The following is a 14,887-nucleotide window of genomic DNA, read 5'->3' on the forward strand; positions in this document are numbered from 1 at the left end:
ATGAAGCATCTGCCCACATAAATCCTGTTTCTGTCCCACATCCCAGTGTCTCTTCCCTTTTTTGTTGCTGTTGTTTGTACTTGTTAATGGAATTGGGTGTATTTGTTACTGTGCTTGCTCTTCATCCATTTTTATGTAAGTGTTCTAAAGTGTATCTTTCAGAGTCCCTAGACTTTTCAGAGAATCATTGCAGATAAATAGCATCTACCTACCTGAGCACCATTCTTGCTTCTATAATATAAATTCTCTACCTTAGAAACAGTGGTCTTTTGGATAGCCAAAATAGCTCAGATGGGGGAGCATTAGACTGAAAAAACAGTGGTCTTTTTCTTCAAGTGGATAATGTTAGTAAAATTTTCGATAGATCCTGGAAAGCTTTTTCAAAGTTAATTCCATAAAAATGTGTGTAATTCTCAGTTTTTTATCACTTGATTCATTGGTACCAAAATATTCCTATTATCCTCTTCACTAAACACAGTAGAAGATAATTTTTGTTCTCTTTTCCTGTCTTTGCCTTTAGTTTAAATTTTTAATTTTTATTTTATATTATAGTTGATTTACAATGTTGATTTTATCTTAGAGTATAGCGTGAGTTTCAGGTGTACAGCAAAGTGATTCGAATATAAATATACATATATCTATTCTTTTTCAGATTCTTTTCCCGAACTAGGTTATTACAGAGTATTGAGTAGATTTCCTGTGCTATACAGAAGGTCCTTGTTGATTATCTATTTTATATATAGTAGTGTGAATCTGTTAATCCTAAACTCCTAATTTATCCCTCTCCCTAAATTTCCCCTCTGGTAACCATAAGTTTGTTTTCAAAGTCTGTTTCTGTCTTGTAAATAAGTTCATTTGTATCATTTTTAGATTCCACATATAAGTGATACCATATGATATTTGTCTTTCTCTGTCTGACTCACTTCACTTAATATGATACTCTCTAGGTCCATCCGCGTTGCTGCAAATGGCATTATTTCATGTTTTCTTACGGCTGGGTAAAATTCCATTGTATATACATACCACATCTTTATCCATTCCTCTGTCAATGGACCGTTACATTGCTTCCATGTCTTGGCTATTGTAAATAGTGCTGCAATGAACATTGGGATGTATGTATCTTTTTGAATTATGGTTTTCTCCAGATATATGTCCAGGAGTGGGTTTGCTGAATCATATGGTAGTTCTATTTTTCATTTTTTAAGGAACCTCCATACTGTTCTCCGTAGTGGCTCTACTATTTACATTCCTACCAACAGTGTAGGAGGGTTCCCTTTTCTCCACACCCTTTCCAGCATTTATGGTTTGTAGACGTTTTTTAAAATTTTTCTTGGAGTATAGTTGATTTACAACGCAGTGTCAGTTTCAGGCGTACAGCAAAGTGAATCAGTTATACATATTCCACTTTTTTTTTTAAGATTCTTTTCCCACAGAGGCCGAGTATTGAGTAGAGTTCCCTGTGCTATAGAGCAGATCCTTATTAGTTATCTGTTTATAGTAGTGTGTATATGTCAATCCAATCTCCCAATTTATCCCCTGGTAACCATAAGTTTGTTTTCTACATCCATGAATCTACTGCTGTTTTGTAAGTAAGTTCCATACATACAATGGAATATTACTCAGCCATTAAAAAAGTACAAAATAATGCCATTTGCAGCAACACGGATGGACCTAGAGATTGTCATACTGAGTGAAGTCAGACACAGAAAGACAAATACCATATATCGCTTTTATGTAGAATCTTTTTAAAAAAAAAAAAAAGGCTATTGTTTGCAGATTTTTTGATGATGGCCATTCTGACTAGTGTGAGGTCATACCGCATTGTAGTTTTGATTTGCATTTCTCTTAATACTCAGCAATGTTGAGCATTTTTTTTCATGTGCTTTTTGGCCATCTATATGTCTTCTTTGGAGAAATGTCTGTTTAGATCTACTGCCCATTTTTCGATTGGGTTGGTTGTTATTTTGATATTGAGCTGCATGAGCTGTTTGTATATTTTGGAGATTAATCCCTGTTGATCATTTCAATTCCAAATATTTCTTCCCATTCTGTGGGTTATCTTTTCATTTTGTTTGTGGTTTCTTTGCTGTGCAAAAGCTTTTAAGTTTAATTAGGTCCTATTTGTTTATCATTGTTTTTAAATTTCCATTATTTTATTTCCATTTTATTTCTAGGAGATGGATCAAAAGAGACTTTGCTGTGATTTATATCAGAGTGTTCTGCCTATGTTTTCCTCTGAGTGTTATAGTATCCAGTCTTATATTCAGGTCTTTAATCCATTTTGAGTTTATTTTTGTATATAGTGCTAAAAAATGTTCTAGTGTCATTCTTTTACATGTAGCTGTTCAGTTTTCCCAGCACCACTTACTGAAGAGACTGTCTTTTCTTCATTGTATATTCTTGCATCCTTTGTCATAGATTAATTGACCATAGATGAATTAGTTTATTTCTGGGCTTTATATCCTGTTCCGTTGATTTTTGTGCCAGTACCATACTGTTATGATGGCTGTAGCTCTGTAGTATAGTCTGAAATCAGGGAGCCTTATTCCTCCATCTTCGTTTTTCTTTCTCAGGATTGTTTTTCCTATTCAGGGTCTTTTGTGTCTTCATACAAATTTTAAGATTTTTTGTTCTAGGTCTGTGAAAACTGCTCTTGGTAATTTAATAGGAGTAGCATTGATTCTGTAGATTGCCTTCAGTAGTATAGTCATTTTGACAATATTGATTTTTCCAATCCAAAAACATGGTATATCTTTCCAGCCGTTTGTGTCCTCTTCAGTTTCTTTCATCAGTGTCTTACAGTTTTTGGAGTACAGGTCTTTTGCCTCCTTAGGTAAGTTTATGCCTAGGTATTTTATTCTTTTTGATGCAATGGTAAATGGGGTTGTTTCTTGAATTTCTGATCTTTTGTTGTTAGTGTATAGAAATGCAAAAGATTTCTGTGTATTAATTTTGTAACCTGCAACTTTACCAAATTCATTGATGAACTCTAGTAGTTTTCTAGTAGCATCTTTAGGAGTTTTCTATGTATAGTATTATGTCACCTGCAAAAAGTGACAGTTTTACTTCTTTTCCAATTTAGATTCCTTTTATTTATTTTTTCCCTTTGTTTGCCATGGCTAGGACTTCCAAAACTATGTTGAATTAAAGTGGTGATGATGGGCATCCTTGTCTTGTTCCTGAGCTTAGAGGAAATGCTTTCAGCTTCTCACTGTTGAGTATGTTATTAGCTGTGGGTTTGTCATATACCATCTTTATTATGTTGAGGTATATTCCCTCTATACCCACTTTCTGAAGAGCTTTTATCATAAATGGGTGTTGAATTTTGTCAAAAACTTTTTCTATTGTGCTAATCATCTGGTTTTTATTCTTTTATTTGTTAATGTGGTGCATCACACTGGTTGATTTGCATGCATTGAAAAATCCTTGCACCCCTGGGGTAAATCCCACTTGATCATGGTATGTATGATCCTTTTAATATATTGTTGGATTTGGTTTACTGGTATTTTGTTTAGGATTTTTCTGTCTGTTAATCAGTGATAATAGGCCTGGAGAGAGAGAGAGAGAGTGTGTGTGTGTGTGGTATCTTTGTCTGGTTTTGATATCAGGATGATTGATGGTGGCCTCATAGAATGAATTTGGGAGTGTTCCTTCCTCTGCAACTTTTTTGGAATAATTTCAGAAGAATAAGTGTTACCTCTTCTCTAGATGTTTGATAGAAGACACCTGGGAAACCATTTGGTCCTGAACTTTTGTTTGTTGGAAGATTTTAATCACAGTTTCAATTTCAGTACTTCTGATTGGTCTGTTCTTATTTTCTATTTCTTCCTGGTTCCATCTTGGAAGTTTGTACCTTTCTAAGAATTTGTCCGTTTCTTCTAGGTTGTCCATTTTATTGGCATATAGTTGCTTGTAGTAGTCTCTTATGATCCTTTGTATTTCTGTGGTGTCATTTTTGACTTTTTTATTTCTAATTTCACTAATTTGAGCCCTCTCCCTTTTTTTTCCTGATGAGTTTGGCTAAAGGTTTATCAATTTTGTTTATCTTTCAAAGAATCAGCTTCTAGTTTCATTGATCTTTTCCATTGTTTTCTTCATCTCTATTTCATTTATTTCTGCTTTGATCTTTATGATTTCTTTCTGCTAACTTTGGGCTTTGTTTGTTCTTCTTTCTCTAATTGCTATAGGTGTAAGGTTAGGTTTATTTGAGATTTTTTTGTTTCCTGAGGTAAGATTGTATCACTATAAACTTCCCTCTTAAAACTGCTTTTGCTGCATCCCATAGGTTTTGGATCATGTGTTTTTGCTTTCAGTTGTCTCTAGGTATTTTTTTTTACTTCCTCTTTGATTTCTTCAGTGATCCATTGGTTGTTTAGTAACATTGTTTAGCCTCCACATGTTTGCTTTTTTTACATTTTTTTTTCTTGTAGTTGATTGCTAATCTCATAGTGCTGTGGTCAGAAAAGATGCTTGATATGATTCAATTTTCTTAAATTTACTGAGGCTTGCTTTGTGGCCCAGCATGTGATTATCCTGGAGGATATTCCATGTACACTTGAGAAGAATGTGTATTCTGCTGCTTTTGAATGGAATGCTCTATAAATATCAATTAAGTCCATCTGGTTTAATGTGTCATTTAAGGCCTGTGTTTCCTTATTGATTTTTGTGTCAATGAGCTGTCCATTGATGTAAGTGGGGTGTTAAAGTCCCCTGATATTATTGAGTTACTGTCAATTTCTCCCTTTATGGCTGTTAGTATTTGCCTTATATATTGAGGTGCCCCTATGTTGGGTGCATATTTACAATTTACAATTACAAATAACAAAACAATTAAATTGTATTGTAATAAAACAATTACAATAATTTACAATTATTATATCTTCTTGGCCTGATCCCTTGATCATTACGTAGTGTCCTTCCTTATCTCTTGTAACAGTCTTTAAAGTCTATCTTGTCTGATATGAGTATTGCTACTCCAGCTTTCTTTGGATTTCCATTTGCATGGAATATCTTTTTCCATCCCCTCACTTTCAGTGTGTATGTGTCCCTAAATGTGAAGTGGGTCTCTATTTATGTATATATACATCTTGTTTTATCCATTTATATATATCTTGTTTTGGTATCCATTCAGCCAGTCTATGTCTTTTGGTTGGAGCATTTAACCCATTTACATTTTAAGGTAGTTATCAATATGTATGTTCTTATTGCCATCTTGTTAATTGTTTTGGATTTGTTTTTGTAGGTCTTTTTTTCTTCCCTTCATCTTTTGTTCTCTTCTCTGTGATTTGATGACTATCATTAGAGTTCTGTTTGGATTGCTTTGTGTGTGTGTGTGTCTATTGCAGATTTTTGGTTTGCAGTTACCATGAGATTTTGACATAGCAATCTATGTATATATATAGTCTATATACATACACACACACACACACACACACACACACACACATTATATAATTTAAATTTGAGAGACCAGCAACTTAAAACAAATGCATTTCCAATATCCTGCATTTGTATTCTCTTCTTCTCATGATTACTCATTTTGACATCATATTTGTGTGTGGATATTTTCCTACCTTTACTGTATGTTTGCTTTTATCAGCGAGTTTTCCCATTCATAATTTTCCTGTTTCTGGTTGTGGCCTTTTCTTTTCCCCTAGCATTTGTTATAAAGCTGGTTTGGTGGTGCTGTATTCTCTTAACTTTTGCTTATCTGTAAAGCTTTTGATTTCTTCCTTGTATCTGAAAGAGAGCCTTGAGGGGTAGAGTATTCTTGGTTATAGTTTTTTCCCTTTCATCACTGTAAATATATCATGCCACTCCCTTCTGGCCTGCAGAGTTTCTGTTGAAAAATCGGCTGATAACCTTTGTATGTTTTTGTTGTTTTCCATTGTCACTTTTAATATTTTTTCTTTGTCTTTAATTTTTATCAGTTTGATTAGTATGTGTCTCAGTGTGTTCTTCCTCAGGTTTATCCTGTATGGGACTCTGTGCTTCCTGGACTTGAGTGAGTGTTTCTTTTTCTATGTTAGGGAAGTTTTAGGCGATAATCTCTTCAAGTAATTTCTCAGGCCCTTTCTCTCTCTCTTCTCCTCCTGGGAACCCTATAAAGTGAATGTTGGTGCATTTAATGTTGTCCAGAGATTGCTTAGACTGTCCTCATTTCTTTTCATCCTTTTTTTATTCTGTTCCACAATAGTGATTGCCACCAATCTGCCTTCCAGCCCACTTATTCATTCTTATGCCTCATTTATTCTGCTTGTGATCCCTTCTAGTGTATTTTTCATTTCAGTTATTGTATTGTTCATCCCTCTGTTCTTTAAAACTTCTAGCTCTTTATTAGACATTTTGTATCCCCTCAGTTTGTGCCTCCGTTCTTTTTCTGAGATCTTGGATCATCTTTACTATCACTAGTCTGAATTCTTTTTCAGGTAGCTTGCCTGTCTCCACTAAGTTATTGTTCTGGGTTTTATTTTGTTCCCTCATCTGGAACGTATTTCTCTGTCATCTCATTTTGTCTAATTTTTTGTGTCTGTGGTCTCTGTTCCTCAGGCTACAGAATTGTAATTCTTCTCAGTTCTGGTGTCTGCCCCCTGGTGGGTGAGGTTGATCCAGAGACTTATGTAGGCTTCCAGGTGGGAGGGGCTGGTGCATGCCCAGTGGTGGGTGGAGCCAGGTCTTGTCCCTGTTGTGGGCAGGGCCATGTCAAGGTGTGTGTTTAGAGGTGGCTATGAGCTCAGTACAACTTTAGGCACCCTGTCTGCTGATGGGTGGAGCCAGGTCTTGGTGCCAAAATGGCAACCTCTGGGAGAGCTCATGCCAATGAGTATTCCCAGGAGCATCTGCCATCAATGTCCTTGCTGCCACAGCCAACCCCTGCCTCCACAGGAGACTCTCCAAGACCAGTAGGTAAGTCTGGCCCAGGCTTTTATGGAATAAGTGCATTGCCCTGGGTCCCAGTGCACATGAAAACTTGTGTGCACCCTACAAGAATAAAGTCTCTGTTTCCCGTAGTCCTGCAGTCAACCCTTGCTGACCTTCAAAGCCAATTGCTCTGGTGGCTCCAATGCCAGACCCCCAAGATGGGGAGCCTGATGTGAGGCTCAGAGCTCTCACTTCTCTGGGAGAACCTCTGCAATATACTTTTCCAATTTGTGGGTCACCCACCCAGTGGGTATGGAATTTAATTATATCGGGAAAGCACACCTCCTACCATCTCATTGTGCCTTCTTCTTTGTCCATGGGTGTAAAATATTTTTTTTCAGTAGGTTCAAGTCTTTTTGTTGATGGTTGTTCAGCAGTTAGTTGTGATTTTGGTGTCTTCATGAGAGGAGGTGAGCTCAAGTCCTTCTCTGCCATCTTGTCTCTCATTCAGGAATAGCCTTTTGTTTAAACTTTACTTTTCTAACTTCCATATGTCAAGGCTTCACATTTTCTAGGGAGCTTACAAAGATATGTTTTTAAAGGGTACCTCTGTCATGTACCAAAGAAAAGTGGCTTTACTACTCCAGAGAGGCCTAAGAACATTTTGCTGGACATTTGAATTCTAATTCATTTCTCTTGATTAGTAAATATCACTTGAGTTTTCCAGGTGATATTTCCTAAAATGCATGGCCGAGTTGGAAATGGACAACATGGTTACTAGTGTCCCTTCCAAATAAAAAAATTAATATGATTTTGTGCAAAACACCTTTCTGAAAGTAACATTTACCAAGTGCTTACTATGTGCCAAGAGGGCATGTTGAGTATCCTATTTAATCCTCAGATAATTCCAAGCTATTATTATCCCCATCTTACAGATGAGGAAACTAGAAAATAGTGAAGATAAATACCTTGCCCAGGGTCACTGAGCTAGTTAATATCAATCCAGGATTCTAACCCAGTCCATCTCATTCTCAAGTACCAGTTCAAGACATCTACCTTCTTGCAGAGATGTAGATTATGATTATGATCAAAGGGGCTCATGTCCATTTTTCTCTTTGTCTTTCAGGAGATACAATATTCATTATTCTGAGGAAGCAGAAGCTGATCTTCCTGCACTGGTACCACCACATCACTGTGCTCCTGTACTCCTGGTACTCCTACAAGGACATGGTTGCCGGGGGTGGTTGGTTCATGACTATGAACTATGGCGTGCACTCTGTGATGTACTCTTACTATGCCTTGCGAGCAGCGGGTTTCCGAGTCTCCCGGAAGTTTGCCATGTTCATCACCTTGTCCCAGATCACTCAGATGCTGATGGGCTGTGTCATTAACTACCTGGTCTTCTACTGGATGCAGCAAGACCAGTGTCACTCTTACTTTCAGAACATCTTCTGGTCCTCACTCATGTACCTCAGCTATCTTGTGCTCTTCTGCCACTTCTTCTTTGAGGCCTACATTGGCAAGATGAGGAAAACAATGAAGGCTGACTAGTGTCGGAACTGAGGAGGAAGCCATAGCTCAGGGTCATCAAGAAAAATAACAGACAAAAGAAAATGGCACAAGGAATCACATATGGTGCAGCTAAAACAAAACAAGACATATGAGCAAACACACAACCCAAGGCAGCTTAGGGATAATTAGGTTGACTTAACCCAGTAAGTTTATGATCCTTTTTGGGTGAGGACTCACTGAGTACACCTCCATCTCAAAGGACTGCTGCTGGAAGACCCCATTCCCTCTTTATCTGTCAACTCTAGGGCAAATGAGAACAAAAGTGGGCCAGGGGCAGAGAGAAAGAGAAGGCAAACAAAAGCTATTAACAGTATATGGAAAAAAGTGTATTTACTAAGTGTTATATTTCTCTAAGGATCAAAGAAGTTTACTTAAAAAAACTGTGCGAGCACATACACACAATCCTTTCTAATCTTTTTTGACACTAAACTGGAGTCAACAGAAAAGATAAAAATGGAAGAGACACGGTGTATATCTAGAACAATAATGCTTTTGGAAAAATGAAAGCCTTTTTAAGAAAGGTTAATAGTTGTAGCCCCCATGAGAAAAGATGTCTTAATCAACTCCTGAGGAAACGGATATAAACAACTATATTTCAGCTCAGAGAAAGACTTGTCTCCCTCCATAGCACAGCCTCAGTCTAGTGAGTTTGCCAAAACCAAATGGGGCACAATATTTTTCCAGGGTTCTTCCTGGGAGGAAGGAAACAGTGCAGCCCAGTTCCTAAAGGGTCAGCTCCATCTCAGAGCATTTCTGATAGTTTAACTCAAACTTCTACCCCTAAATGAGGTAGGAAGCATTATCCTTTGTTCTGTTGCCTCAGGCTTTCAAACAGAAGAGTAATTACAGAATAGAAAAGATACACCTTAACAAAATGATTTGAAAAATGGACTCTGTATTACCTGTAAAAAGGTGCAGCCCGGTACCATTCTTAACCTGGGAAAGAGAAAAAGACAGTGGGAAAGGAGTGAGCCCGAAGATCGATATAATAGACAATAAGTACACCCCACCCTAGGTGACTTCATATTTTCTATATTTTTGTGAATTTCAAACAACCTGCAGGGCTCTTTTTGATCTTGGGTGAACACTGTGTTTCTGCATCATCTGCATTTGCTCCCTAAGGCAATGCAGAGGTGTTTAAAGTGCCCTCTGCTGGTCAAGTGGAGATACTTAGACAAACACTTCATGGCAAGTTTGGCTGAAACAGTTGACAACAAACGGCCCCTTATAGATTTATTCTTCAAATTTTAAATGATATAAATTACTCACCATACTTTTGGCCAAATCAGAAGACATTCTTCCTGCTTCAAGTCAGCTTCAGAAATTTTTTTAAAAGGGACTTTTGCTCTGGAATGCAGAAATTCAATTTATTAAGAGCCATATTCTATTAAAAAAAAAAGCTAGATAATATCTGTAATATTTCAGTCCTTTACAAGCCAAATAAATGTGTAAACGTTCCTAGTATTTCAAAGAAGCAATTATGTCAAGTTGTTCAATGTGATATAATAGTATTCTCATTGATTAAGCAGCTTAATGATTAGACAAAATAGATGAAAACATTAGGGGCTACTGCACTGCATAGATTAGACACGCAGAACCACACATATATGCACACAGATGTGGGGTCCACCGAACTTCAAAGCCCAAGTGAATAGGAACACGTTTTCTGGCTAGCAGAAAAAAAAGCTGTTGTTTCTCTTTCTTGCTTTATTTGAGAGTGTATGGAAAAGGGATTTTTCAAATTATTTTTATATTATTTTAGCTTTAATTGTGCTGTCATTTATGAAACAGAGCTGCTTTGCTTCTCTGTCAGAGATGACAAGGGCTTTCTCAGCATCTCATTTATGTGTGGAATTGAAAAGAATAAAGTTTTATTCCATTCTGTGTGAATGGTCTGAACCATGAACAAAGAATCCATGCAAACCACGTCATGACTGATGGGGTGGAGGGTGGGGGGTATGCAGGGGTGGGAAGCCCTTACATCTGTGTTAAATTATTGTGAACAGTCTGTGATGTCTTGACGTTGGTTCATAGATGATGATGGAGGAATGTATTGTTATTAGGGCGAAAACTGAAGAGCTGGAAAGGTAGGTCCTGCTATAACTAATAGATCCTTAAGACACAAATAATGTTACTTTGAGCTTTGAAACACACGATACTGTGCAATAAGCTTTTTTTCTTATAACAGAAAATGAGCAGAATAATTAAAATGAGAAGGCCAAATAACAGTTGACTTAAACTCTAACTGGTCCTTCAGTTAAACTCATCTGGTTGATGTAATTTAATTATTTAATCCATTGATTTATCAGAGATCCTTTAATGCAGGTTAGAGTAAGGACATGAGCATAGACCTTAAATAGACTCTAAATGATGCTTCCAAAGTACTTTCATCTTGATACAGGTTCATCCTTGTGTTCACTTGTGAAATAATTTAGAATTTTTGTTTACAGGTTGAATGTCTAATAGTTTTTAAATTAGCTAAATATATCTAAAGGCATTTCCGTTGTTTATCTCGGTAGGCAAAAAAACCATACCTTAAAAAAAAAATTGAAATTCTGGTATTTCAGCCTCAGTGTAATGGTTTTAACATCTCAGCTTAACTGCTTAATTACATCAAGATATGAGGCTGGACCACTAGCCCATGGAAAATCTGAAGCCTATCAGAGAACTGACTGCCACGTAGATAATCCTGCTGTCAGTTCACATTCCAGAAAAACTTGGGCAGGCAAGTTTTTGTAGCTGCCCCACTATGCTGCAGCAGATTATCTTTCTATTAAAGATTTTCCACTGCATTCCAATTGCAGTTTGGTGAAAACGTTCCTGGATTGAAAAAAAAAATTTTTTTTTTAACCGCATCTTCATACATAAATACATGCAATTTGATACACAAAGGTCTGAGCATCAACCTAAGTCTATGAGTTTGCAGTGAAAAACTTTCTAGTGAGAAACGCTCCATTCAGAGAGCAGGAGGTTTTATCTGCACCTTGTAGTTTTGCTCATGAGAAAAGAGCCATTACTATTATATATTCATATTCAACATCAGGCCAACGTGCCAAGTTAAAATCATGTATTGATTATTCCAGGGAATTTACTCCCATCCTTCTAATCATACTCTGCTATAAAAATGAGGGGGGGGGGGGGGGACAGGAACAACACATCTGTACGTGTTGCTGACCAGGAAAGAAAAGACTGATTATGTCCCTTTCACGTCTCTCTGCTAATGTAGCTCTGAGTCCAAAACTTCACTGAGTGGGGTTTTTGTAGAATTGAATGGAAGAACACTTCTGGGAAAGAGACCCACAGAATTTTTTTTTTTTCTAATCAGGTGTGCTATCTTTATCACAAGAGATAAACCTGTCACATAAGAATAACAAAGGGCTTGGAGTCACCTACACTGGAGTAGAATGTTCCAGAAGTCTGGTCTCGTTCCCAGACTTCTGGGTTACCTGGGTGAGACAAGCTCAGGTTGCTATCTTTATGATGAGAGAACAGCCTCTCCTGAGAAACAACGAAGCCAGCTCCAGCACATTCTGAGGATTTTGTTTGGTTGGTTGGTTGGTTGGTCTTTTGCTGGGTTTTTTTTTTTTCCAGTTTGGTTAATGAATGAATCTTTAACACAGTTGTTGGATTGGCCCTGTGCTGACTCAAGAGGGCTGTTAGGAGAGTAGAGAAGGTCAAACAGACCTCCTCCCGGAGTTAAGTGCTTTGAGTTGGGTGTGCATGGTCCACGTCTGTCTCATAGACACCTACTTCCCTGAAAAATGTTTCCATCCTGAGAAGTACAATTGTGTGAGAGTTTTATGATGAAAGTCTAGTGGTCCAGTCTTTTTGTTTTCGATAATAAATATTTTGCTATTGATTCGGGATGGTAGTAGAGCCTGCTTTCCTGCTGTGAGTCATTGTCTCCTATAGCTTAACTTGCTCTTCTGTCCCTTCTCTATTTATATACAAGACCCGATTCTTTGTGCCTCACACCCATCACCATCCAAAAGAAATTTCGCGAAGAATGCACTACAGGGTTTGGCCTGTGGCACGTACACATTGAAGTGAGAGCTGATAAAGCAGTGATACTCTATTTTGTGCTGACAGTCAGTATGAAGTGTTAGGTCCCAATCTTCCAATGAACCAACAGCCTCTGTATGCTGGTACCCAATACTTAAGCAAAACAAGCATCAGTGCAGTTATAGCATTTTCTTGAATGCCGGTTGTAACACACCAATTAGAAACATCCTTGAGTCATATCATAGAACCCATAGCTAAAGAGACCAGTTAGGTACACCAAAGAATATTCACAAGCCTGTTGAATCACCAAGTTACTTGCTGCATCCTCAGATACTCTGAAAATTCAGAGCTCACCGGAGGGGGAAGAATAAGCCCCAGTTTCCCTTCCTCCTGAATTACTCTTTTCTTTAAAAAAAAAAAAAAGGAGTGAAATAGAAGTTATTCTAGCACTAAAGAGATAGACATTGGGAACACACCCATGGCAGGGTTCAGGGGGGTCGGGGAGATGTTAAGAATGGCGTTTTGATTTTATGTTGGGCAGGCAAAAGTCTCGGCATCAAATACACTTCACCAGGAATCCAAACCCAAAACTACATTGCGGTAAACATCTCGTAAAACAGCTGGTTAAATTAAAGAAACTGGTCCTATAAATCAGGGTCAAGCCATATTTGCAACACATTTAAGCCAGGATTGCAAGGTCCTGATTCATGTTGGTACTGAAATGCTGTTTTTTTCTCAATGCTTGGTGGTGCTGCAGACTGTTTCTCGCAGTGGACAGAACCTACAATGCTCCAGAAGTAGCCCCGTAATGCTGCCCAAGCCCGTCCAATTCAGACAGGTCTGCTCTTGGCGTGTTCAGGCAGGAGGTTGCTTCCTGCTACCTTGAAAACCACTGGAAGATTCAGCCTCTGAGAGGCCCCAGCGCCTCTGTTCAGATAAAAGCCCGCCCATATAAGCCTCACAGAGCAAATCACAGCAATGTTGGAATTGTTATTTTCAAGTGCTTATTTCACAACATTAAAAGAAATATTTTTTTCTGGTATATTAAAATTAAAAATAAAACCATAACTTTTGATTTAAAAACCAAACTGTTTCCGGTTTCTTTTCTCTCTTGTTCTGGGCCGTTCAAAGGGGGCATCCAGGACACTAAGGGCTATTCAAAAATTTCACGAAGGCCACCCCACACTTGACTCCAATGTGCTCAAGAAACACAGGTGAGTCACTAAAACTCCCCAGTTTCCAGCACAGCCCAGGAATGACATGATCCAGATACTACTGATGAAAACCCCCCAGATGTCTGTTGCTCCCATAATGTTTCATGGGTGTAACACTTTACATGTTCTCCAGACCTAAGGGCACATCAGAGCATTCCACGTGGGGCAGATAGTCGAAGCCAGATCCCCATTTTACAGTTAAGGAAAATTTGTTCATTAGATCAAATGTAACAGAAGTAGAAGGAACTGAGATGTGAACATAATCTCCTTAACTTCAATTTCACTGTAGCCATTCAAATCTTTTGAAAAGAAGTAGAGCATAAATGAAATTCCAGTGCTCAGCACTGAACTAGGAAGCACTTGGCCATGTCACTGGACAAAGTGTTTCAGGACAAAATGTGTGTTGGGAAAAATAGAAAGCATAGCACCTCCCTCCTAGGAGGGCGCAGTACGTCACTTACACACCTGCCGGCTGCTAGCAAGGGGAATGCAGCCGGCTACTCCCCACGCCTAAAATTTCACCTTCAACTTCTAGTGTTCATGTTCTGTTGTACATGTTTTAGGTTAAATGGCTCGTGGCATCCTTCACGGTTTTCTCTACAATGTGTACAGCAGCAATGTCACTACAGCGTTTATATTTAAAACCAGGAAGCTGTTATCTGTGAAGGTTCTCCACAGCAAAATTACTATGAACATACCTCTCTTTTCACATCTCAGAATAAATTAAGACAGAACTTTCTATTTTATTTGTAAACCATTTAACGTATGTTCTTAACTCAGGGCAAAATGGGTGGGTGGGGAGAGGGAGACCTATACTGCACAGAAAGTTATCTTTATTAACTTCACCCCCCCCCCAAAAAAAAGGAAAGCAGAAGCAAACCTTAGGGGTGTTTCTCTTTTTGATAGCAGCCTCAGAACCCTAATGCAAACAGCTGCGCCATCAGGTAGCTTCTGATAGGAACACAGTCTCATCATACAAGCTTCAGAAATGAATACAGCGTACATTAAAACATACAAGCACTTTACATCACTGTCTAGCTAGCAAAAATGCTGTACTTATGTCACTTCAAGACCAAAACATATGCTATAGCAGGCTTCCTAGGAATGAAAAGAATGTGATCAGAATACAATATTTCAGCAGATGACCACTCTTGGCTGTTTTTTTCAAAATGAATGACATGAATTAGAGCCCCAGCGAGTGTCCTCAATCAATGGTCATCACAGTTAACATAACCAAA

The 14,887-nt window shown here is 38.0% G+C and overlaps 1 protein-coding gene across 2 annotated transcripts in view; it reads left to right on the forward strand.

The window, feature by feature from the left end:
- Nucleotides 1–8,454, forward strand: part of ELOVL6 (ELOVL fatty acid elongase 6) — a 135,449-nt gene extending 126,995 nt beyond the window's left edge. For both annotated transcript variants that reach the window (XM_057706027.1, XM_057706026.1), the window contains exon 5: nt 7,988–8,454. In XM_057706027.1, the coding sequence (XP_057562010.1) occupies nt 7,988–8,412 (425 nt within the window). In that variant the 3' untranslated portion in view covers nt 8,413–8,454. The remainder of the gene's footprint in view (nt 1–7,987) is intronic.
- Nucleotides 8,455–14,887: the final 6,433 nt, after the last annotated feature.

Source organism: Hippopotamus amphibius, chromosome 13, assembly GCF_030028045.1.
Source record: "Hippopotamus amphibius kiboko isolate mHipAmp2 chromosome 13, mHipAmp2.hap2, whole genome shotgun sequence".
Lineage (NCBI taxonomy): Eukaryota > Metazoa > Chordata > Mammalia > Artiodactyla > Hippopotamidae > Hippopotamus > Hippopotamus amphibius.